Here is a 26,853-nt window from a genome sequence, read left to right as displayed (position 1 = left end):
TTTGGGATGATTAATTGTGTGAGATTTTTCTTTTTCTGGCGCGAATTGGCGGATTGTCTGTGTATATGCACCAAATAGGGAGCAAGAGCGCAAAATCTTCTTCGAAAACCTTGAAGTACACCTGTCGTGTGATAAGACAATTATTCTTCTCGGAGATTTCAACTGCGTTTGCATTCCCGAAGGTAGGGCAATCAAAGCGCCGGTGCGTGAATGTAGTGCCTTATTTTTAATTCAATGGTTCGCGAGCGAGAGTTGCATGACGTAGGATGTGTGCTGTCTCAGAGCACGCAGTTCACACATTACCAGCTTAGCAGTCAGGCGAGGCTTGACAGAGCCTACGTGTCTACTGCGTTATTTCCCTTGTGCCGAGATTATAGAGTGAAGCAAGTTTCTTTCAGTGACCATAGCTTAGTCATGTTCGCCATCAATAAGAAAGAAAGGCAGAGGTTTAGCTAAGACCTATGAAAATTGAACGACAAGCTACTCGATGATGACACGTTTGTAGAGAACGTTAAAACTGAATTAGATGAAGTATTCTAGTGTAACACGGGCAGTTTAATTCATACATGGGGGTGTTTTAAAGAAAAAGTAAAAATGAAAGCGATTGAAAGAGTATCTTGTATAAAACACCGCCAAGTGAAGGAAGAAAAGCAGTTGCAGTGCCAGTTAGATTTTTTTTTACTCTGTCAAGAAAGCGTGCAACCGGGCATGCGCAGTAAAGAAATTAAAGATGTGAAAAGAAAGTTGGAGACTACAGACGTGGATAGATATAAGGGAGCTGTGGCGCGCGCACGCGCCCAAAGGCTTTGGTGTGGCGAGACGCCCACGAAACGTGAGCTGGCCGACGAGGGGAGCTACGCGACTAAAAACGAAATCAAGGTGATAGAATATCAAAATGCCGTCACAAGCGATAAAGCAATAAATGAACAAGCGTTTGTGGAACATTATCGCGAATTATTAGGGAGCATGAAACAGGGCAGTAACACTTTCAAGAATAAATTCCTATCACTTATGCTGCAACTCGACGACGATGTAAAAGCAAACTTAGAGGCACCTATCACCGTCAAAGAAATTGAAAAATCGATTGAAAAAGTGACCTCTGGAAAGACACCTGGTCCGGATGGCCTAAGCGCAGCATTCTATAAGAAACTTAAAAGCCCTGTGGCAGAAGCCTTATGTGATGTTTTGCATGAGGCATACGAAAAGAAAGAATTACCAACGTCCTTCCGCAGATCACACATTGTGTTCATTCCCAAAACAGAAGATCCCACAAAACAGCAGTTTATCGGATCATATCGGCCGATAACCTTAGCCAATGTTGATTATACACTTTTTGTGGGTGTGTTGGCCAGGCGACTTCAAACTGTTATTAAAGAAATCGTAGGGCCTCATCAGACATGCGGCATCAAAGGCAGATCTAAACGAGGAATATTCACATTGCAAGGAATATTTTAGAATGTTGTGAAGATTTTGAGAGTAGGGTAGCGATGCTACAAATCGATCTCGAGAAGGCTTTTGACCGCGTGATTCACGAGATCCTTTTTTGCATTCTCGACTACGTAAAACTAGGATCTGTAGTTTTGGAATAGGTTCGAATGGCGTACACTGGATGCACTACGAGAATTGTGGTTAACAAACATCTCAGCGAAAGCATTCAGGTATTATCAAGCGTAAAGCAAGGATGTCCTGCGTCAGCACTACTTTTTGCTCTCTGTTTAGAACCTCTTTGTCAAAAAGTGCTTCAGAATGAACGAATTCGTGGTTTCCGCTTGATCACACGGAAGTCAAAGTGCTTAGTTATGCAGATGATATCGCGGTGTTCTGTAATGATCAAGAAAGTGTCTGAGTGGCAATAAATCATGTCAAGACATTCTGTGAGTGCACCGGTAGTAGAATTAACTGGAATAAATGCCTCGGTATCTGGCATGGAAATTGGCGAATTACACCCTCATTGTTCGAAAATGTCACATGGACGGTGATGCCTGATAAGTATCTAGGTGTACCGCTCCAACGATACCGGGACATAACAGAATATTGGAAGAATGAAACGGAGCAACTACGCGAGAAGACCCAAAAATGGGGTGGTCGAGAATTTTCAATGTTTACGCGCTCAACTGTGTGCAACATATTTTTTTGTTTCGCGAGTGTGGTATGTTCTTCAAGTGTTATCTATACACGTAATGCACTTCAAAAGCTACACAGAGTGATGGCAGTATTTGCTTGGAGTTCTACGTGAGAAAGAACCAGTCGCACAAATTTGTTTCCATCTGTGCGCAGTGGGGGCTTGGCCTAGTCCACCTATTCTTGCGGCAGATCGTGGCTAGGTTTCTTTTCTTACGCGATCAAATCGATTGCTTCTTGAGGACAATGTTACATGTGCGATTGTCAAATTATTTGCCAGAATTTATTGCTTCAACGGTCAATGTCGAACAAAGAAGGCCAAGGGGTTATATGCGTGAAATCATAGGCGCTTTTGAAATCCTAAAAGTACGCTTTACGATGGAATATCTCTCTGAGGTGACGCGTAAGAAATTATACAAAGATCTTGTAGAAACCACGTTGTCATTGCCTGTATACCGATCACTGTACCCAAAAGGTCCAGGGGACGATGTTTTAGCTAGAGTTAAAAAGATGCCTGTGCGACCATCAATCAAAACGTTCTTTTTCAAGCTACACAGTGGAACGCTCCCTACAAAACCTTGGCTGCGAGAAAAAGACATTTTTGTTGCCTGGTCTGTAGATGCATCATCTGCAAAAAGCCGGAGACAGTTGAACACACATTTCTGGACTGTAGTGATGCAGTCTTTCTCTGGGACATCCTTCAGAGGACCTTGAAGAAAGACTTGCCCATTACACCGTATGGCATCCGTTTTTTTGCCTGTCAAGAACGCAGGGGGTGTGCCCTACGACATGTTCATGGCACTAGTACTCCACAGCGTGTGGAGGACGCGGATGGCCGTGCGCAACGAGGACTTGAATTCGCGACCGGCACGAGAGTATTTTATTGAGAGTGTAGAATACTTGAGAGAAGTGTACACAGTTCAAACGGAAAAGCCTGAGTGGTACTCCCTCTTAGGGAAAATATCTATGATGAAGCGACTGCGTTTTTAACCCCTCACGTGCTGAAAGTGATGTGACAGCACTTTTATATGTGACATTGCACTATATAGAATTGTCTTATATGCCAAGCAGGCAATAAAGAAAAAAAAAGGAAGGATGGCCGAGTGGTCTAAGGCGCCAGATTTAAGCTCTGGTCTTCGAAAGAGGGCGTGGGTTCGAACCCCACTCCTGACAAGTTTACTGATTATTTTATTTTTGCAGTTGCGAAAGCAGAGTTTCGAAGCACTGCACTGTCATGATGCTATTGGGATTTCAAGAAGTCATATGGCGGAGTGTGACGCCAGCATAATGAAAGCACCTTACAGGCAGACCCTTCGTGTGTAATGGGTGAACATTGTGCAAAGGCATGACGAGACAATGGACGACGCTCACTCATTGCGAAGTGTGTGTGTGTGTGTGTGTGTGTGTGTGTCGTTCTACGTGCAGGCGCACGAAAGAAACAATCATTAATTTCGACATTGCAGCCGGGGTCAAGCCTCTGGATAAAGTCCGAACTTCAGCTGAAACGTCAAATTAAATCTTTGTAATTTATCTACTTGCGCCATGCATTTTTTACGACTTATTGAACACCGGACATACGGAGTGTTTCTACGAAGACCTTATGTTTAAGAATGGCAGATTTGAAATAGAAGTGTAACGTAATGGACAACTGGGCTTATTGGTTTACTTTCATCTTAACACTGTATTAGCCCATGAACGCGAAGATAAGACGTGAAAGAAAAGGACGTCGCCTCCGGAGACATGCCGTCAGTGGTGGTGACCCCGGGTGACGCGGGGTATAATTAGTCGCTAATTAACAAAAAAATCCGTTAATTCTTTTTCAAACATTTAGCTTCAGCCGGCTCGTCGTAATTGAGAAATTGGAGCAAGCTCTCCGTACACGCCATACGAAGTCTTGCATCTCGAAAAAATGTGATTAGCTGCATAACTGTGGCTCGACGAATGTCGGCTATCGGAGCGCGCGAAACTGGGAGATTGAAGTGAGCTCAAAAATGCATGCGCCGCTGAAGGCGGCGTCCTGCTTACGTCCCCCAGCAAGCGGGCAGCCAGCGCCCTGAGGCTTCGTGCTGCTCGCTGTATTTCTGTGGTTTTCTTTTCTCTGTGTTTCGTCTCTCACGCTGTCATATATCAGTGGAACCCTATAGTGACGTGGGGTTCGATCCCGCTCAGCGTCGGACAAATTTAAGGGATTTTTCTTTTTCGTCGTTGTGGGTGTCGACACACAACTAGTTGCCCAAGTTGAGACCAAAAAGGCTCGTTGAAGACCAGCACGAACCGAGTATCCCATACCCAGTTCTCCAAGTCGGCGCCAAAGACTTCCTTCGGACAGCAGCACCAACCCAGACCCGCATGTGCAGTGATCCATATATCGGTGTGAAAGAGTTTCGTTGAAGAGATGCACGAACGTACACATTATCACATACTCAGTGACCCATGTTTCCGAAGGTTGGTTTCGAACCCTGTTATGTCAGCACAGCAACCGGATGCACTAGCGGTTCGACCATGAACTACTCTGTGAGCCAGGTGGCGGGAAAACGTAGGTACAAACATAGATAGATAGATAGATAGATAGATAGATAGATAGATAGATAGATAGATAGATAGATAGATAGATAGATAGATAGATAGATAGATAGATAGATAGATAGATAGCCCCCGGAAAGGGCGTGAGGTGCGCCAAGAATGCTAACGCATTTAAAAAATAAAGGCTTAGGTAAGGCCACCAACGTAACACTAAAACGTGTCTAACCAATTGTTTGGCAAAAACGTCTCAAGATATTACCGGTGTTGTCGGTGCAGTCATGTTTCCGGAAGGTCTACACGTTACGAACAAGCTGAAGCTACAAAAAATACCAAATTTGATCAGAACCCATCGACGATATGATTATCCAAGCATGCGAGTGGCCGAAATCCGTCACGCATGAGGCGTGTACTGCAGCCGAGCTCCTCTATCGCGTTTCACTCTGGACGCGCTGCGCCTTCTGGCGGCGCCGCCGAGAAGTGTCCGCATTCCGAGCGGCAGATAACCGCCGTCACATATCCAGTGGCACAATATATCCACGAAAACGACCTACATTTTAGACTGCCCTACCTCGGCGACCGGCCCACATTTTTAGACTGCGCGGAATGGCCCACATTTTTACTAGAATACCGAGAGAGTTAGATAGCCGGAAACAAAACTGGTCCGGGAATGTCACGAATGCAGCTCGCAATAAGACGCGAACGCTGACCGCGCAGGTGAAAATGGAAGCGCGCGCACAGCGGCTAGGTACAAACAGGATGCAGGCCCGCTCTCACATTTCCTTGAGGACGACGTCGAAGGTGACGGACGCCCCGTGCCGGCACTCTTGCAGCAGCTCCCCGAAGACCCACTTGGAGGCCGGCGCCAGGTGCGGCTGGCCCCAGGGCGCCGCCCGCGGCTCGGGCCCGCTCCTCCTCCTGGACGGCGGCGGCCACGAGTGCGACGAGGAGCCGCTCAGCCGGCGAGCGCCTGCCGTTCGCCGCGGAGGGGCGGTGGCGTGCGGGGGCTGCCTGGAGGCCGCGCTGGACGGCGCCGCGGGCAGGTAGCCGAAGGGCACGCAGCGCGGGGCCAGATTGCCGACCGCGGTGACGGCGTCGCTCATCGACGAGGCAGCTGAAAGGCGCGCCAGCAGAGGCGCGCGAATGTACGGACCGCGCAAACACCGGCATTGCGTTGACGAAAACGAAAGTAATATAGCCGTGTATCTATAGGCTCAAACACTGAGTTCCACGCTATAAGCCAGCACCACACTTGGTTGAAACTGTGCGCGCTCTAATTGTGTCATTGCGGCGCGTCGTCGAGTGCCCCCCCCCCCCCCTGTGTTGTAGGTTAAGCGTTGCAGTTTGGCTACACGTTGCAGTTAACACATCCCAGATCTCCACCAAATGTAAGCTGGTGTGACGTATATATAGTTCTCTCGGGACATTCGGAAACACGACCTATAATCGCCATGTACGCTTTCGAGCACTCGCTAAGGATATTTTTCTCAAAGGCTTACAGCATTTGATTCACACGTATTTAACTTCAGTGACGAATTTGACAGAATGTTCTACCTATTTTCCGTAAATGTATTCTTGGTTGTCATTATACAGTTCCCACATGGGCAGTGTGCTAAATTATGTACCATTCGCAAACCACGCCTTTAACGCACCGGAGCATTTGCGCACGTAATTCATTACAAAGGCCACAATTAACTCACGTATACTTCAGCCCTATACATCGCCAATAATCGCCTCATTTTCACTATATGTAAACAAGCTGCCTGGTTCAGTTCACCGAGGACACCGCAAGATGTCCCACCCCCTTCCTTGGTCACGCGTGCGCTTCTTTGGCTGCGCCTCTAAGGGAAACTATTGTCCTCGAGCTCCACCACTGGAAAAGCTGGCGCCACCGTCGGCATGAGGGATCACGTGGACATAGCGGCCGCGTCGGCTGCTTCGGGAGCGCCGAAGCAAGCTGAAAACGAGAGTTTAAATTCCTTTGTACGCTGCGGTCCTCATTTAGTGGCGAGATTTCCCCGCTTCGAGTGTCTCCTTTACAACGATTGAAAGCATTACAATAGGTAGTGGCTGCCTTTGAAGGCGCGCAACATGGTAGGCTACTGCTCGGTGCCGCAGTGCCGGACGTACGCAACGGAGCCCGGTGTCAACCTTATTCATACGTAGCCGCAGGACAAGAAGCTGCGTGAAGCTTGGCTCGCGAAACATAAAACCGGCATACAGTCATCGGCTACAACTCGGGTATGCAGCAAGCACAGACGCGAGGAACATTCCTTCTATGGCGCCGGGACTAGTTGCGCGATGTTCGGTGAGTATTGGCGGCGAGGAGTTACGGAGTCGCCATCTATCGGAAGCGCCTCGCTGGCGTAGTATGAGGGATCACGCGGCGCGCTCCTCATGGGTTTTGCTGTCAGCGCTCACTGAAAACACCACGCGCGAGCTCTCCCGGACATTTCTGTAAGTACTTTCGAAACGAGAGAAGTTGTTTACTGTCTAAATAATAATCTTGGGCAAACTGAAAGCACAGAATCGTTTACAGACGCTATCTCTTTACCGAATACGTACAGTGAACGCCACTGCGCGCGGTCGCCGCGATGGAGTCTCCCGAACCGGCTTCTTGCGTGAAAGGTAGGTAAACGCTGAGAGCAAACTATGTGAAATATGTTCTTATAGTGTTTGTATAACTAAATGAAGCGTAATAGAAAGAAGCCTCAATGCAGCGATCGCGCAGATTCGCAGCGACCGACTGCGCGTCTGCATGCTTGTCCGCGCACTGTTTCGCTTTCTCCGCGCGCGCGTTCTCGCACCGTGCCATGAGCTTTAGGCCGCAGAATATGAGCATTTGACAGTATACAAGCAACCATTGTTGCGTGGGAGCTATCAGAGCTGTTAAAAAATAACTTCATTGTAGAGACTTCGACGCCTACAGGGACTATGATGTGCCGTCGCGACGATTCAATCTTTTTTTTCTTCTAAATTCTTTCACTTTTCAATATTATTTTTCGAGTTGCGTCGCACTATATGTTTATCGGTGTTCTCAGCGTGCAATTTCCCGCTGCTGCTTTGTTGTAATCCAGTGCATTAATTCATAACACAAACATGACCATATGCCATGCTTTTTTTAAATGTGCTTCTTACCGCTGCCTTTCCAGTCCACTGAACTTACCAGTATCTATAGCATCGACAAGTTGATAGACCAAACCGTGATAACATTAGTCGTGCAGCAGACTCGGGCGAGCGTCTCAGTGCGCGTTTTCAGAACATCGCAGACCGGGCGCCGTAGCAGAAATCTTCCTCGCGTCTGTGCTTGCTGCATACCCGAGTTGTTGCCGATGACTGTTTGCCGGTTTCATGTTTCGCGAGCCAAGCTTCACGCAGCTGCTTGTCCTGCGGCTACGTGTGAATAAGGCTGAAACCGGACTCCGTTACGTGCGTCCGGCCCTGCGGCACCGAGCAGTAGCCTACCATGTTGCCCGCCTTCAAAGGCAGCCACTACCTATTGTAGTGCTTTCAAGCGTTGTAAAGGAGACACTCGAAGCGGGAAAATTGCGCCACTAAATGAGGCCCGCAGCGTACGAGGGAATTCAAACTCGTTTTCAGACAAAGGTGGCTTTGTTTCAGATCGCTTCGGCGCTCCCGAAGCAGCCGACGCGGCCGCTATGTCCACGTGATCCCTCCTAGCACGTCACGGCGACGGTGGCGCCAGCTTTTCCAGTGGTGGAGCTCGAGGCCAATAGCAGAAAACGTGCACTGAGACTCTCGCCCGCGCCCGCTGCCCGGCTGCCATGACGGTTTTGTCTATAAACTTGATGATAGATAGTGGCAAGTTAACTGGAACGGAAAGGGAGCGGTAAGACGCACATTAAAAAAGGCACGGGATATGGTCATATTTGTGTTATGAATTAATGCACTGGATTGCGAAAAAGAAGCAGAGGGAAATCGCACGCTGAGAAGACCGATAAACATGCAATGCGACGCAGCTTGAGAAATAATATTGAAATGTCCAAGAATTTAGAAGACAAAAAAAAAACACCTTCGATCGTCGTGACGACACACCACAGTCGCCGTAGCTAGGCGTCGAAGTCTCTATAACGGAATTATATTTGAACAGTTCTGATAGCGTCCACGCAGCAATGGTTGCTAGTGTACTATCAAATGCTCATATGCTGCGGCCTAAAGCTCACGGCACGGCGCGAAAACGCGCTCACAGCGAAAGTAAAACATTGTGCGCGGACATGCATGCAGACGCGCAGTCGGTCGCTGCGAACCAGTGCGATCACTGCATTGAGGCTTCATTCTGCTATGCCCCATTTGGTTATACAGATAGCCCACTATAAGAACACATTTCACATAGTTTACTCTCAGCGTCTGGCTACCTTTCACGCAAGAAGCCGGTTCGGGAGAGCCCATTGCGGCGACCGCGCGCAGTGGCGTTCACTGTACGTATTCGGTAAGAGATAGCGTCTGTAAATGATTCTGTACTTTCAGTTTGCCTAAGATTGCTATATTGACAGTCAAAAATTTCCCTCGTTTTGAGAGTACCTACATAAATGTCCAGGAGGGTTGCCGCGTGGTGTTTTTATTGAGCGCCGTAAGCGAAACCTATGAGGAGCGCGCCGCGTGATCCCTCATACTACGCACGGGAGGCGCTTCCGACATATGGCGACACCTTAGCTCCTCGCCGCCAATATTGAAGCATTGTGCGTAAATGGTTCCGCGCCTTTAAAGCAAAGCAATCGTCTTTCACGTAGGAAAATTTCCGCTGCAGAGAGTGAAAATAGTGCAGAAGGGTTGAACATTGTCTTGGTTATACATCACTCTTGAAAACAGGCTGTACCAAGTTGACATTTCCAAATTCCCCGAGTTTTCCAGGTTTTCCCTGAGCACCTTTGCGAAATTTCCTCAATGAGCCAGAACTTTGTTTTATGTCAAGACAGGCTGACACCATGCTGCCCGATGCTGTCACTCTCTAGTAGACATGTTGAAACAAAAAAAAAGACTTCATCCAGTTTGTATAGTAAGGAGCAATATCTATTTTATTTAAGAAAGCACAGTAGCGAGGAAGATTTCTGCTACGGCGCCGGGTCTGCGATGTTCGGAAAACGCGCACCGAGACGCCGGCCCGAGTCCGCTGCCCGACTAATGTCATGACGGTTTGGTCTATGAACTTGTCGATGCTACAGATACTTGCAAGTTCACTGGAGTGGAAAGGGAGCGGTAAGAAGAACATAAAGAAAAGCATGGCATATGGTCATGTTTGCGTTATAAATTCATGCACTGGATTACACAAAAAGAAGCAGCGGGAAATTGCACGTTGAGAGCAACGATAAACATACAGTGCGACGCAACTCGAGAAATAATATTGAAGCGTCCAAGAATTTAGAAGAAAAAAAAAAGATTGAATCGTCGCGAAGGCACATCCCAGTCCCCGTAGGCGTCGAAATCTCTACGATGAAACTATTTTTGAACAGCTCTGATAGTGCCCACGTAACAATGGTTGCTTGTATACAGTCAAATGCTCATAATCTGCGGCCTAAACTCATGGCACGGTGCGAAAACGCGCACGCGGCGAAAACAAAACATTGTGCGCGGACATGCATGCAGACGTGCAGTCGGCCGCTGCGAACCCGTGCGATCGCTGCATTGAGGCTTCGTTCTATTACGCTCCATTTAGTTATACAAACACTATAAGAACATATTTCACATAGTTTGCTCTCAGCGTTTACCTACCTTTCACGCAAGAAGCCGGTTCGGGAGACCCCATCGCGGCTACCGCGCTCAGTGGCGTTCACGTACTGTACGTATTCGGTAAAGAGATAGCGCCTGTAAACAATTGTGTTCTTTCCGTTTGCCCAAGATTATTATTTAGACAGTAAAAAATTTCTCTCGTTTCGAAAGTACTTACAGAAATGTCCGGGAGAGTTCCCGCGTGGTGTTTTCAGTGAGCGCTGACAGCAAAACTTATGAGGAGCGCGCCGCGTGATCCCTCGTACTACGCCATGAGGCGCTTCCGATAGATGGCGACTCCGTAACTCCTCGCTGCCAATAGTACGAACAGTATAATGTATAACGCATGGAAATAGTGGGGAAAAAAATGCAACACAGGGTTCAGAAATTACAAGCAACACCTCTAAATTACTCAGAAACGTTACAATTTAGCCACAAATTAGAGACTTTCTAGCGTGTCCGCTATTCCGGCAAACCGGGGCGATTTGGGCGGATCGGCCCGTACCGCGTCATACGCAATCACTGACGTGACCTACCAGATCGCTCCGCTAAACCCAAAGTCACCGTCTGCCACAACCACGAGTGACATAGTCCATGCCTCGCGCATTGAACCGTGCCACCCTCGACCCGAGAGCCTAACTGCACCGGGACGGTGCTTCTGCTGCCGACGGGTGACGTCACGGGGGTTGATCCTGTGGTCGGTGATTGGACGACGCCGACGGTGCGGCTATGCGGTGTGCGCGCGCTAGCCCTACCGTTGCTGCAGTGTTCTGCGCCTTGCCTGGTAAACAATATCCTCCGTATATGTAGCGTCACCCCATGACAATATACAATCGTTTACAGGAATGAAGAGCAAAAGGAAAGCATCGTTTGCTCCTGACCTACACGCAGATTTGGTAATTACACTGTATACCAAAGCGAGAGCTTACGCGCGAAGGTGTGTTGTTTCCGTTCAGTTCCCTGCGAGCTTCCGTGGCAGACGCGGTCTCCATCCGCGCCCGGGTGCTTGCAGGAAGTCGTCACGCAGCGCCGGGACAGCGGCCTGGCAACCTTGGCGTCGTCTTTACGCTTGCGCCCACTGCAGCGCCGCCTGCTTGCGAGGCAGCAGGGAAAGCAACAGTGGTTCGCCACACCTGACAACGTTCTGTGGTTTTGTGTGTTTCAGTGCATGAAACGACGTTTCGTTAACCAATTAAGTGCAACGCCAATGCATTTCTCCGTAAAGTTCGGGAATTTATATCTAGAATGGTGTCGTCCTGAGAATTCGTTCCATGTGGATCCGCCTTGCGAACGCCACGGCTAGAATTTATAAATTGCAATATGGGGGCATAATGTAATTAGTTAAAAGCTTAATTAGTGATCTTTCTATTAATTAGTCGATTTTGCATCTCAATTTTTTGCGCAAGTATTGTCCGCCGCTTCGAGTAGACCAGCTCATGAACTAGAATTTTGACGCCTGCCACGGGCAACTTTTAAAGATCTTTGAAAGTGTTCTCTGAAACACCCCGTATAATGTGAAGAGCGCAACAGACAGAACATAAATGCGTGTGTATTCGTTATGAGGCTCGCTAATTTTACGTCTGACCCAGATACAAATGCTAGGACGCGGCCGATAAGTGCCGTAGTTGTGGCCTTCCTTTCTCGATCAGTTACTTCTGGCATATCCGTTTAGGAAGCAACGGGTCTCCGTGGCAAGTGCGAAGTATAGGCGTTTGAAAGCCGTGGTTTTGCGTGCGTCGCGATGCTCCTGACTGTGTTTTATTTTACGTGTGTGCGCTGTCTGGCCTTCATATTTGCACGTGTGCGTGTGTCCTGCCTAAACGTGCAGATGCGTATTGGAATTTCAGATGCTGATATTGATTGGTCGGACATAGCATACCAGCAACGCTTGCGATCCGTAGCGCTATACTAACGCCCCAGGTTGTCGATACTACAAATACTTGTTTTGCGAACCATAGAACAATAGTTTGAACGCAGCGCAATACGAAGTTACAGAACAGATACCCCTTTAAATAGAAGACGATAAAGGCTTTCTGCGATTAATTCGATAGCTTCTTAGAATAAAAAAGCGCCAAAATTATAAAAAAAATGACACAAATGAGGTAGGAAACGCGGCTTTCCGCCTGGGCATAACTGGGTTTACTCTCGAGTAGAGAAATAGCGAGTCGATCGAGAGTGACGGCATGATTTGAAGCTTGTCTTGGAAGCTTATGTGCGCCTATTAACCAGCACATGCGGGAGACGCTATTTCTAAGTGTTGGTTTGACACAAAAAACAAGCAAAGCCCAAAAAGGTTAATTCAGTGGTGGATTGATAACGAGTCCATTGCACCAAGCGTCGGTCCTACGGTAGCTCGGTGAGCTCAGTCGTATCTCCACCAAAGTAAAGCGCGAGTCTCAGTCAATGAGAAACAAGCTAAGTTGGCGTGGGCGAGCGTGTGAGCAAGCCAGGCGAGTCCAAGTATAGATATATCTATATTCTAAATATTAGATAGATATTGTAGCCACTCTATGTTCTAGCCACCCTAGCATAGGTCTGGGCCGCCTGGGTCATAGAGTTTCTCCCTGGGAAACTCTGTGGTCTGGGTACTCCGCGTGAGCTCGGGTGTGTGTGAATCTAAGCCTATGCAAGTCGAGTCATTCCAAGCGGTCATCAGCATGAGTGTGATCGAGTCTTGGTTCTTGCTGCTGGGCGCGGATCTATGTTATGTTAAAAGGAGTTGGGGTTAGCGTAAGTATGAGCAGGTCCGAGTGGAGTCCCTGTAATTATGCGTGTACCCGAGCCCATCTGATCGCATGTCAATCTAAGTGCACGTCGGAGCGAATTAATTTTTTTTAGACCTGCAAGCCTCACTGATAACTTGACCAGACTGACCCTCAGTAGATGAACCTTTACAGCGGTAAGCCTTTAAAGCTTACATCGTCTGATACGTAGCGTTAGCTTGTGAATTGTAGATTTTGGCAGCTTGCATCGCCTACACTGCCGACGCTCCGTGCGCATCAGACGGCTACGTGCCCAGAGTTGTGATGACGCACTTCTCTGACAAGCATACAAATTCGCTCTCGCTTACACGACGATAGTGTTTCCTTGGCAGCCTTCCAAGTTTGCGCACACTGCCTCAAGGAGGCAAAATAACCGCTTCCACTTCTTCCCTTCGCACTCCCCCCCTCCCCCCCCCCCCCCCCGTCGGCACCCCAATCTCTCAACATATGCTCCCAGTACGGCTGAATACGATGTCAGTCCAGTTTTGGTGGAATCCTTGATGATACGCTTATCATTACATCAGGCGCCACTCCACGTTCCGTACGGTATTTCGTGCGTGCGGTGGCTCACTTCGCCTCGTGGTGGTTTTAGCGGCGTTCGGTCGATCGTCGGCATATCACGCGTCCATATACGCTAAGACTCACTCACTAGCTTAACTTTGGCTTAGGCTCTCTTTACGATATACAGAATTCTTAAAAAATCTCCTGTGGCAGATGCACACTTCTATTTCTTGAGATTACTCGAGGAGGCGGACATTAACTACACGCAAAAATCAAAATGGGTAACGGACTAACGAAATTGCGCTAAGTAAGTTTCGACTAATCATTTTGCGGCACATATTGCGATTTACGAATTCTAGCCGGCGAGTTCGCGAGGCAAGTTGCGATTGTGGGATGACACCAGTTTCGAGGTATTCAGTTCCAAAGTGCGCGACGAAATACATTGTCGTTACCGTTACTTTCGTGCTCAACGCATCAAATGGCGTTTCCTTTAAAGAAGTCGAACAGCGAATTTTTGCCGCAAGTTTGACGGCGCGTATCTCGAAACCGGTCCCATGCTCAGAATTCGTTCCAAGCGATCGGCCTTGAGAGCTAAACGGATGAAAATAATAAATTGCAGTACGTATCCTAAAGTAATTAGTACACAATTAGCGAAAATTACTTAACTTGTCGAGCACAAGTTTTAATTTCTCGCGCAAACTGTTGTCCGCCTCTCCCAGTAACCCAGCTAAAGTATAAGAGTTGTGCTGTCTGCTACACGCGATATAGTTATAGATTGTGCATTACAAAACACATTTAGTCCGAGCAAGGTCAGCGAGTCAGCCCAAGCCCGAATTAAGTGCGGTTGGGTGTCAGTCCTAAGCACGTATCTGCCAGAGCGGCCGGGTTCTGAGTGGCGTCCGCCAATTTCGCCGACCTGCAGGCGGCTCTCACCTGGCGATGAAGAGGCTCAAGGCCAGAGCCAGCAGTGTCCAAATGTCCGGGAACCACTCGCAGCGTTTCAGCCACTGCCACAACCCCGACGCGACCAGGGCCTCAGCCGCTTTCTCGCGCAGCACTGTCGCCTGGACCCACGCGCATTCTGCCGGGGAGGAGAGAAGGAAAGCGCGAGGCAGAGAAGCTGTGCCGTTGTTTACCTTTGCACGGTGAGACGGACAACGGGAAAGGGGAAAAGTGAAGAACGATACCGCAACTACAAATCGAGCAGCACGAAAACAAAAGAGGGTCGACAAGCGGGACACGATTGGACCCAACTCAGTTACTCGCAGTTGTGAGATCGAGCACTCGTACGGTTGCCTCCCTCGTCCTGCCTTGTTTGCAAGCTCGGTTTACAGAACGGTTTACGGTTCAGGTTGGCCATCTTGAGATTTTCATACATGGCATCGCCTACACTTGTGGCTCAACTATACGCTACCTCATATGTATATACACACCACCTTCCTGTGAGTTTAAATGTAGCACCACCGTTAGTATGGCTTTCAGCGTATTGCGTCAGGGGGCAGACTATAAGTGTTAACGCGGCGATATTTACATCGCGCCTGTCGCGTGGACTCGCCAGACTGTGATGCGTGCAAAATACCTCAGACAGTGCACCACGTACGCTTGTTGCTTGTCCACAGGATGACTGTGAAGGGCAGGCATTGATCTCTTCGTTAGCGCCAATTAAGAACAGGCCGTTCAGTGAGAAAGTGTTACTTGGCCGTCGACTGGACATATCAATGAAACTTGTCATCCAGGCTCCCTTAGAATATTTAGTTAGCATATATATATATATATATATATATATATATATATATATATAAGCTTCGCTTCACATAGGTTCTAGCACTGCTGTTGGATCTGCATAATTCTTATGTAATTATGTGAGGCTTGAAAAACGAACAACAGGCCTAATATTTCGGTGCAGCTGTCTTATCAGTAGAGCCGAGCTTTTGTACGAGATAAATTTGTGGTGTGTTCCTGAAATTATTGTTCGGTTATGCAAATGAAATTGAACCGGTTCGAGCCAGTTTGCGCCGTTATCTTTCTTTTTCTTTTGCTCCGGAGTTGAACCGGAACTGAACCGTTTCCGTTGAACCGCAACAAAAAACGGAACGAAAAATAAAGTTTCGGCTCGGCACTCTGCGCGTACGTCTCAGTCGCACTTGTCTACAGTGGTGCAGTCCGCAGTTGCTGCTACCTTGCGGTAGCTGCTAGGCTCGACATATGCTTAGCATGCTATGCCATGACTATGCGTAGTCTGATTGCGACATCCACCTGGTTGCTCTTTGTTTTTTTTTTTTTGCGAAATATGGTGGCCAAGTCGGCCGACTGACCACTCCAGGCAAGTGTGATTCAGACTGTACCAACCAGTTCCGCAGATACTAGGGCTGATTATAAATGCGTGAAACGGCCAGACTCCAGTGACAACTTTGACGTTTTCGACTCAAACACCGTTGACAGCAACTTAGGGTGTCCCAACTATCATGCACCAAGATTTAAAAATATGCAATTGCCACGCAGGGGGACAGAATCAAAGTAATGTTCTTTGCCGTCACATTGAGATCATCATCATCATCATCATCATCAGCAGCAGCAGCAGCAGCAGCAGCAGCAGCAGCAGCAGCAGCAGCCTGGTTACGCCCACTGCAGGGCAAAGGCCTCTCCCATATTTCTCCAACAGCCCCGGTCATGTACTAATTGTGGCCATGCCGTCCCTGCAAACTTCTTAATCTCATCCGCCCACCTAACTTTCTGCCGCCCCATGCTACGCTTCCCTTCCCTTGGAATCCAGTCCGTAACCCTTACTGGCCATCGGTTATCTTCCCTCCTCATTACATGTCCTGCCCATGCCCATTTCTTTTTCTTGATTTCAACTAAGATGTCATTAACTCGCGTTTGTTCACTCACCCAATCTGCTCTTTTCTTATCCCTTAACGTTACACCTATCATTCTTCTTTCCATAGCTCGTTGCGTCGTCCTCAATTTGAGTAGAACCCTTTTCGTAAGCCTCCATGTTTCTGCCCCGTAGGTGAGTACTGGTAAGACACAGCTATTATACACTTTTCTCTTGAGGGATAATGGCAACCTGCTGTTCATGATCTGAGAATGCCTGCCAAACGCAGCCCAGCCCATTCTTATTCTTCTGATTATTTCCGTCTCATGATCCGGATCCGCAGTCACTACCTGCCCTAAGTAGATGTATTCCCTTACGACTTCCAGTGCCTCGTTGCCTATTGTAAATTGCTGTTCCCGAGACTGTTAAACATTACTTTAGTTTTCTGCAGATTAATTTTTAGACCCACTCTTCTGCTTTGCCTCTCCAGGTCAGTGAGCATGCATTGCAGTTGGTCCCCTGAGTTACTAAGTAAAGCAATATCATCAGCGAATCGCAAGTTACTAAGGTATTCTCCATTAACTTTTATCCCCATTTCTTCCCAATCCAGGTCTCTGAATACCTCCTGTAAACATGCTGTGAATAGCATTGGAGAGATCGTATCTCCCTGCCTGACGCCTTTCTTTATTGGGATTTTGTTGCTTTCTTTATGGAGGACTATGGTGGCTGTGGAGCCGCTATAGATATCTTTCAGTATTCTTACATACGGCTCGTCTACACCCTGATTCCGTAATGCCTCCATGACTGCTGAGGTTTCGACAGAATCAAATGCTTTCTCGTAATCAATGAAAGCTATATATAAGGGTTGGTTATATTCCGCACATTTCTCTATCACCTGATTGATAGTGTGAATATGATCTATTGTTGAGTAGCCTTTACGGAATCCTGCCTGGTCCTTTGCTTGGCAGAAGTCTAAGGTGTTCCTGATTCTATTTGCGATTACCTTAGTAAATAGTTTGTAGGCAACGGACATTGAGATACTCAGATTATTTCTTTTCATTCCGCCTAATTAGGTAATGAGTCTTACTTGATTAATCAACTTCTCAAATATTGTAATTAAATGAAAGGTGTCAATGAGGAAACTCTAGAGCAACGTGAAGAACTTCCGATGCAGCTTTCTGTTTATCTATACGTGCTACATCTTTGTGTTTTTTTTCCGGGCGTGAAAAAAGCCCGCGAATACACGCAAAATTGCCGCGTGGCTGCCGCTCGAGGCACTTTGCGTGTATTCGCGGGCTTCTTTCACGCTCTGAAAAAACACAATTATGTAGCATACGTATCGAGAAACAGAAAACTGCATCGGGAGTTTTTCACGTTGCTCTACAATTTTCTCATTGACGCTTTTCATCACGTTGATAGTCAACGAAAGCGAATATACAGAACGTGCGAACGAGAGATCGAGCGACGCTCGACCTTTCTGCTCGAATTTTCTTTTGGCCCACCCTGGCCCTTGTGCCAAAAAAAAAGGAAGCATGAACCATCATCATCATCACCAGGAACGAGAGAGAGAGAGAGAGTGAGTGAGAGAGAGTGAGAGAACGTTTTTCTTGCACAGTCGAACCGCCGACCATGACGGACCTCCGAACAACAACAACAACAAAAAAAACGGCTGAAAGAGGTAAAGGAAGCTATTCAATCGCTGTAATATCTAACAGCACAAAAGAAAAAATATAATTTTGCGCCAAGCTGTAATAAGCGGAATGGAAATGCTTCCTTCCGCATAGTTATATAAGCTGTTTGTCAAGTGCGCGTTAAGTTCCACAGCTCAGGGAACGCGCGAGCACTTACGAGCGAGGCTTGCGTTTCGAAGTACGGCGATCTCCTCCCGGACGCAGTCGCAACGGTCGCGCGCTCCGCAGTACAGGGAACCGGCGGCGGAGAACACGGCGACGACAATTTTCGCGGTGTACCACCCGGCGGCGCACAGAGGGGCGAAGGAAATCGCGGCCACGAACAGCAGAACGGTCAGCATCCGGAGCGACATGGTGCAGCGCTTCTTTCACTACTGCTTCTGCGAGCCCCGCGCGTGCCAACGATGACGGATGATGATGATCATCACCATCGTGTCCTCGAGAATTGGAACAAACCCGCTGCGTGGAAGCAATGTGGTCTGAAGTTAGCGATGATGAATAGCGCACGGGGCCTATGAGAACGTCCTGACTGGCGAAGCACGCATCCCCGCCGCCCTGTTCGAGGGTCGATGCTCCTGATAATAGAAAAATTGAGTCACTTTAGCATACGCCAAAGATGGGGAAGGAGAAAGCCTGCGCGCTCAAGAGACATTCAATAAATTACTTGGCATCCTCACTCGAATGCGTTGTTACTTGTTATTACTTGTTTTCTCCCATCAAAAGTCGTGGGTTCGAGTGCCTTAATTGACGTTTCCTTAATTAAACGCGTCTTAATTTACTTCGCCCTAATTAACACAATATACCGTGGGTACGAGTACATTAATTGACACTTCCTTAATTAAACGTGCCTTAATTAACATTGTCTTAATTAACAACAAAGGTCGTGGGTTCGAGTGCCTGAATTAACTCTATCTTCGTTAACTTTGCCCTTTTTTCGGGGGGGCAGCATCGCCAGCTGTCGAAGAAGACGACGACGAACGCGCAAGCAGTGGCACGAGCTCGTGTCCGCGAGAGGCGAGCTCAACTGACTTTCTGTACCGCACGCCACGTTTTCCAGAGCATCGGGGCTGTGGGACACTTAAGGCTTTCACCTTAATAATGGGAACGGGTAAGTAAGTCCACAAAGACAAAGCGACGTTTTGATGGGTCATTTTCGTACAGTATAAAAATCGTGAACAGAGAGAGAGAGAGAGAGCAAATGATAAATGAAAGGTAGGGGTTAAACAGGACTGAGCCCGGTTGGCTACCCTACACTGGGGAAATGGAAAAGGGGACGGAAAGATTAAAAGAAGAAGAGAAAGTCTACTGGGTACATCGTTCGGTCACTCAGTCCGGATCACAGACGCTGACTCAATTCGGTAGCTTTCAAATATCGCAGCAGCGCTTTTGTGGCCTTTTGTAGCTGCGATATGCGAGGCCATGGTCCCAAGATCTTGTTCAAGGTGAACGGTTTTCTATCTAACCGATTGAGAGCTGTGCGGAGGTCATGTCTTTCATTTTCAAAAGATGGGTAGTAGCACAATAGATGTTCTATAGTTTTCTCGACACCGCAGGCATTGCGCTGGGCGCTATCAGCCATTCCAGTCAAAAACGTATAGGAATTGGTGAATGCAACGCCCAAGCGTAAGCGGCACAGCATTGTTTCCTCATTACGCGGAATCCCTGGTAACTACCGCAGTTACATAGATGGATCGAGGGAATGCAATCGATGTTTTGTGAATTCAGGTGTGTGCCACTTCTCCAATGTCATAGCGTGCGCTAGATTGCTTAGTGTTGGGCTGTGTCAGTCTGCGATAAAGGTGCACAAACAAGGGTTGCTCCTTTGTGTGCTTTCCTAGCAGCTTCGTCAGTGAGGTCGTTGCCGGAGACACCGCAATGGCCAGGCAGCCACTGAAACACGACGTCGTGTCCTTTCGCGATCATGCGATGGTGCATTTGTCGCATCTTCGACACGCGTTGCTCACAGGACCCGCGACGAAGAGATGACAGAAGACATTGTAAGGCCGCCTTCGAATCGAAGAATATCGCCCACCGATTAGCGGGTTGGTTGTTAACATAATCAACGGCAACTCGGAGGGCAACAAGCTCCGAACCGGTCAATATTGTCAAGTGAGAAATCTTGTATCGGATGCTTAGTGATTGTGAACAGAAGAGAAAACAGTGGCCTAGCTATAGTCTGAGCTTCCCACAAATTGCGCATAAAGGAGAGTGCGTCAAGCCAGCCTTCTCTGTAACTTGGGTGGCAGGCTTGTTTCTAGAGAAACTGCATGACCCACCAAGGTTGACGGGCCAAGAATTTGACACGTGCAGTAGGGACAAAACTGAAACAAAAAGGCAGCGTCGGCCATAATGCAGAGTTGTGATCCTATGGCTCGCGCGATGTTATCCGTGGTAAATCTGGAATAGCTTGGAGATAAAACATTCGCCGATAAAAGGCAGACATCTATTTTCGAATATAAGAAAACGTATTCCGTTTACATAGGTTGCTGTGTAGAGACTGAGGTAAGAGTGCCTCGCCTAGTTACTCCATTTATTTATGTTCTACAGCAAGAAAATAATTAATAATACTACAGAAAGATAGTTTCTTTCAACGTCACCCTAGTCCATGTCGTTTTCGATTGCTGGGGGCTTAATTATGGTTGAGGTGATAAAGGGACAGATATTTCTGCAGCTCTAATGAGAGCGCAGCTCAGTGGGTGTGGGGTCATGAAATGCTAATTGCATCTGTAGCTTCATTGATCAGAAGCGAAAAATGTGAGATTTGGTAGGGAATCATGGCTAATTCGAAGCTGCTGTAGGACAAAATCAAAGGCCCAAAGCAAAGTCACAAGACCCAGCGCCGTGTCTTGTCTCTTCTCACGCCTTTGATTTTGTCCGAATAGTTGGCGCTCCGAATTAGCCACGTTTCTTGACTGTTCTTACGATGATTCATCACCGACGCCGCCTGCACATTCCCGTCGGCGCCCTGGTTAGGGTGGCTACCCTGGTCCCGCGTGGTCACGCCCGAGATACCACCCAGGTGGCGCTGCTGGACAACGCCATCTGGAGTCACTGGAATACATTTCAGAGTACTGCAAAGGTCGGGATTTGACTGGCAACACTGAGCGGCCACCGCCATATACCTTCCAAGCCGACTGCGTCGCGGAAAGGCCGCCGTGTTGGAAGAGCTCGGTATTCGGTGACACGTCGTGTTGAGTATTTACTGAAGTACAAATACTTCGTGCCCGGAGATAATGGTTGCTAAGAACGAAAATAAAATGTTATTTTGTGCGAAGTAATGCAGCCGGTGGTTGTTTTGTACGCCGATCGTGTTTACTGCATGCTGGGACTGTGCTACGATTGTGGGCAGCAGCTTAGTGCTGCTGTCGGGAGCTTATGCACGCGTTTTTTCCCCCCTTCCGCGGAGCGAGCTACTAAGGAAACATTTCGTCACATCGAGCCGGAATGAGGCAAGCTTGTGCTTTTGGGCATGAACATCGTGGGCCGCCGTCGGCTTCTATTGAATGTTTCCAATCAGGACGAAACTAACACCTGACAGTGTCACGGGAACGTACGTTCACTGTATAATTTCACAAGCTAAATCGGATACATTTCATTTAGTTTGTAAACGGATACCGCGCGTTATCGATTCTGCCGGGCGACTTCGTCCGCCGTAAATGCACGACACGCTGCGACTGCCGTGTGCGCACCGGTGTTTGCGCCGTGATCGTAACACGATCTGTGCACAGCAGGCGTAAAAACCAACTTCGATTACAATTTTGCGCACTAAGTCTTGGGGAAGGCCAATATGAGCCATTTGCGTGATTGCAGCAACGTATATGTACTTCTGTACACTGATTATGAGCGAGAGTTTGCTACATTGCGATTTATGAACGCGGCTGTCTAGTGCGTTCATGAGCGGCTACTTTTCTCAACTTATTTATGACGGTTTTCCTAGACTGCCAAGATTTGCTGCCCGTGTAAAAAAAAAGCAGGGACGCCCGCAGGTGACGCAGCACTTTTTTTTCTAAGTTACATAGGCGATGTATAAAATTCTTGTGCTTTTAGAGCGGTTTATGTAACATTCATAGTGACGGAGTGAAACTAAAGCTACTGGGTGTTCTGTTGTTTTGTATTTCTTGTTATGCATCAAGCACAACATTATTTGGGTATGCACCGTAGCATTTCAACGTAAAACATAATATGTGTGCTGACTTCAGTTGATTGCATCTGCTCGGCTTACAAGCTCAAAATTTGAAGCATGTGTTAATATCACCTGGCCATTGGTTTCAAGCTCGAAATGCGTATGTATAACTGAGCAAAGGATAAGTGGAAAAAAGGAAGTATCATGGTCCTCGTATTGACCATGTCTTTATTGACTGCGATCGTCACAATCTGCGAAAAACAAATGCCATATGGGTCGAGTGACTCGAGGCGAGAGCGCGCTCACGTGCGCGGAGAAATCGTGCGAGAACCTGGTGCACGTGAGGACGCGGAATTCTCGCGCGACAAGTGTGCCTTCGTGTGCAATGAGCACGGAATAACCGCGTGTGTTGAGCAACAAACGCGTACACGTGTACCGGCGTCAAGCGTGCAAGACGCGAACGATCCCTGCAATGAACTCCCGGGCCCTCCCTGCCGGGCTGCTCTGATGCTGCTAGGACGACCTTCTGCTTTTCTCCCTCCTACCTTCTCTCTCTTTTAATCCCGTCTCCCCACCGTACTGGCGCAGAGCCGTGCTCCACCATGGGTTGCAGAAAATAGTGCTACCCTTTCCTCCTACCCCACAAGAACCACTTCTCTATTTTCGTAGCATCGCTAACACCACGTGCACTTCGCTTAAATATATTCTAAAACAGTGCCGAAAAGCACAAGCAAGGTGTACTTATATGTCGCACACGCGGGTGTTTTTTGTAGGCTTGAAGTTCTCCCGGCCGATTCTGTGTAACTACGCAGAACGACTCCCTCGGTCATTTTTCCCGGTCGGAATCTAGAAAAAAGTCTTTCCAGACTCAGTTCGGTTGCTGCATCCGAAGGCGCAGCAGCCAGGCATGATTTCCTTGCAGTCAAACGGGAGCGCGACAATCGGAACACCAAAAAACGTAGGGAACCTGCACTGCCTGCGCTCAGCCGGCCCGCCTGGCGCTTGGAAGGTATATGCAGTGGCGTAGCAACAGGGGGGGGGGGACCCACGGGGGGACCCACGGCCCCTTGCACCCGGGGCCGTGGGCCCCGGGTGCAAGGGGCCAGTGGGGGGGGGGGGGGGGGTGTCATACGCCTGAAGACGTATTCTCCCGGCTTGACTGGGCGCAAATGGCAAAGAATGCTCCAGTATCCAGCAGCCCGAGCTCATGTGCCCGACGCGTTGAGCCGCAGAATTGTCGGCTGCAGCTCTATCAACACCCCACGAAATAATTGCACGAATGTACGGGCTAAAAAATTTAATTCGCAAAATGGTCGCTAAACTACTCGCCTTAGCGGAACGTTTCATGTGGGGTGCGCTCGTGCCGTGTGTTCACGCTAGGAGCAGGCGTCGCTAAACATACAGTCAGGCGTTGTAAGGCGTTGAGGCTCTTGGATTCCTCTTCCATTCAGAACGCGCAGCGAAGACGAAGAAGGGCAGTAGAAAGAGGGCGTGCAACCAGCGCGCCCGGCGCTCGCGGTTACGGCGAAGCGTTCGTTGAGAGAGACGTTGCATAAGTGCGGCCGTCAAAAGTCACGAATGGGATTCTCTGCATCGTCTTCAAACTCTGTGCGGCCGAAGAGTTTGGCGGCGTATGACTCGACAGGCTGTATATAGTCGCGGGCGCCGCGACGTTCAACAACGGCGCTCGCTCCCTGAAGCCGCTGCAAAACCTGCCGTTATGTTTGACGCTTTCCTTCCTACCCTCGAAAGTTTCAGAAAACTGTTGTTGTTGTTTGACTTCATGTCACAAGTACAGTGCCTGTGTCAGCTGCACAGAATTTTACAAAAAAAAAACGTGAATTTTGTAAGGATATTTCCCGATACTCTATGAAGTTATGTGTCTTTGTGATTACTATGAACTCGGTAGCGCGAAAAATATGGCAGATAAGTCATAACCATATCCTTAATAATTCCTTAATTAGTACTTATAGAGGAAGCACTTCAATTCCAAGAATTGAGGACTCAAAGTCATATTATTAACTCAACAAAAATTTCTTAAACAAAATCGTTTTGGGCGCTACGACCTACAGTACTTTGGCACGGCGGGCGGCGCCCAGTATGGCAGTAGCGAAAGAAATATGAAATAGTGGACCAGTGGCGTTGATCCCTCAACCCTCTCCATTGCGAGTGCAGACGAACAGGTTTCGCTGGCACGGGCTTCATGGTGACGCCAAGAATCGACGCGAAGCGTGCTCTATTCTTTTTCCAATCTTTTGGTGGTACCGCAGCTCGGATAATCACGTTTGTCCGCATAGCAGCAAATAAAAACAAGGCTTTATTGATCATAATGAAGAGAACTCGTAATTGTCATAGCATTGGCGCCCGCACAGCAGGGAGGCAGGTCGCGTTTTTCGTTTTTCTAATATGGTAGGGAGATCAGCGTCACTGAGACACAATTTAATTTTCGTTTTCGTTCAGGGCTGTCCACAGCCAAAATACTGCGGGCCATAGTACCTACGACGATTTTTGTGAAGTTGTTGTTGGGCAAGATATGAATGTCGGCCTTCAATTTTGCAAATGCAATGTTGCCGCTAAAACTGGGAATTAAAACTTCATATTTTTTTTTTTTACTTGTGACGTGAGCCGTATTTGCCACGATGCCGCATTTGTATTGGTTGCCAAGCCTTACAGTCTGACAGAAGATGTGCACATGTGCTTATCACAAGTTATCAGTGCAGCACCCTGTGTTATTTGGCGCAGGAAAAAACAGCGTGTACTGGCCTCAGGCTGCACCACTGGAAAATCTGGCGCCACCGTCGGCGTGACGTGCTATTAGGGATCACGTGGACACAGGGGCCGCGTCGGCTGCTTCGGGAGCGCCGAAGCGAGCTGGCAACGAGAGTTTAAGTTCCCTCGTACGCTGCAGTCCTCATTTAGTGGCGAGATTTTCTCGCTTCGAGTGTCTCCTTTACAACGATTGAAAGCACTACAATAGGTAGTGGCTACCTTTGAAGGCGCGCAACATGGTAGGCTACTGCTCGGTGCCGGACGTACGCAACAGAGCCCGGTGTCAACCTTATTCATACGTAGCCGCAGGACAAGAAGCTGCGTGAAGCTTGGCTCGCCAAACATAAAACCGGCAAACAGTCATCGGCTACAACTCGGATATGCAGCAAGCACAGACGCGAGGAAGATTTCTGCTACGGCGCCGGGTCTGCGATGTTCTAAAAACGCGCACTGAGATGCTCTCCCGAGTCCGCTGCCCGACTAATGTCATGAAGGTTTGGTCTATGAACTTGTCGATGCTATAGATTTTGGCTAGTTCACTGGAGTGGAAAGGGAGCGACATAAAAAAAAGCATGGCATATGGTCATGTTTGTGTTATGGAATAATGCACTGGATTACAAAAAAAAAAAAAAAAAAAGCAGCATCGGGAGATCGCACGCTGAGAACACCGATAAACATATAGTGCGATGCAACTCGAGAAATAATATTGAAACGTCCAAGAATTCAGAAAAAAAAAAAACGATTGAATCGTCGCGACGGCAAATCACAGTCCCCGTAGGCGTCGAAGTCTCTACAATGAAATTATTTTTGAACAGCTCTGATAGCGCTCACGCAACAATGGTTGCTTGTATACTGTCAAATGCTCATATTATGCGGCCTGAAGCTCATGGCACGGTGCGAAAAGGCTCACGCGGAGAAAGCGAAACAGTGCGCGGACAAGCATGCAGACGCGCAGTCGGTCACTGCGAAGCTGTGCGATCGCTGCATGAGGCTTCATTCTATTACGCTCAATTTAGTTATACAAACACTATAAGAACATATTTCACATAATTTGCTCTCAGTGTTTGCCTACCTTTCACGCAAGAAGCCGGTCCGCGGGACTCCATCGCTGCGACCGCGCACAGTGGCGTTCACTGTACGTATTCGGTAAAGAGATAGCGTCTGCAAACGATTCTGTGCTTTCACTTTGCCCCCTGATCCCTCATACTACGCCAGCGAGGCGCTTCCGTTAGATGGCGACTGCCTAACTCCTCGCCGCCAATACCTGTGGCATTCGCGATCTCTGGGAAAGAAAGCGAAGGAGAGGGGGACCTAGGGGACGTGCGCGGTATCGAAGGCGGCTGTACTGGTGCTGAAACCCGGAAATTGTCGATATCCTCGCCTTCCTCGACTACAACAAGGGGGGGGGGGGGGTGACAGAAGCCCTATGGGCCCTGGGTGCCAGGTGACCTAGCTACGCCACTGGGTATATGGCACTCGGAAGTCACGTGGTACGGTTGGGCCAATGAACGCGTCGGCGGCGCGGGGAAAACGAATGCGGTACTCTGAAATTTTTTCCAGTGACTCCAACGCCATCAACGCCAAATTTTGAATTCGTGGTAAGAGTACTAAACGTACCGGCTTTGTCTAGGCCTGGCGGATTCCCCCGTTAGGCTAGGTGCTAGGCGGTACCTATTTGATAAGCTTATTTAACTATCTCAGCTAGCTCTTCGAAGTGATTTGGCGGACTTGCTCGTTGAGCCTAAGGACGTATGCCTAGCGATGAAACCAAAGAAAGCGAAGACCGCGAGGGACGCGGAGCAAGTGCAGTGCGACGAGTGCCTG

General features: G+C 48.3%; 1 protein-coding gene and 1 non-coding gene across 2 annotated transcripts in view; one reads left to right on the top strand and one right to left on the bottom strand.

The window, feature by feature from the left end:
• LOC142578441 (uncharacterized) overlaps positions 1-18,577 on the bottom strand; it is a 73,695-nt gene extending 55,118 nt beyond the window's left edge. Inside the window, exons 1-4 of the mRNA XM_075687826.1 lie at positions 18,295-18,577; positions 14,565-14,712; positions 11,298-11,458; positions 5,419-5,755 (exon numbers count right to left, since the gene is read on the bottom strand). Coding sequence (XP_075543941.1) covers positions 5,419-5,755; positions 11,298-11,458; positions 14,565-14,712; positions 18,295-18,490 — 842 coding nt within the window. The 5' untranslated portion in view covers positions 18,491-18,577. The remainder of the gene's footprint in view (positions 1-5,418; positions 5,756-11,297; positions 11,459-14,564; positions 14,713-18,294) is intronic.
• On the top strand, positions 3,212-3,294 carry TRNAL-UAA (transfer RNA leucine (anticodon UAA)). Its single transcript has one exon. It is a non-coding gene; the product is annotated as a tRNA-Leu (tRNA).
• Positions 18,578-26,853: the final 8,276 nt, after the last annotated feature.

Source organism: Dermacentor variabilis, chromosome 4 (assembly GCF_050947875.1).
Source record: "Dermacentor variabilis isolate Ectoservices chromosome 4, ASM5094787v1, whole genome shotgun sequence".
NCBI classification, from domain to species: Eukaryota; Metazoa; Arthropoda; class Arachnida; order Ixodida; family Ixodidae; genus Dermacentor; species Dermacentor variabilis.
Note: the sequence above shows the minus strand (reverse complement) of the source record. Positions and strands in the feature narration are given on the sequence as shown.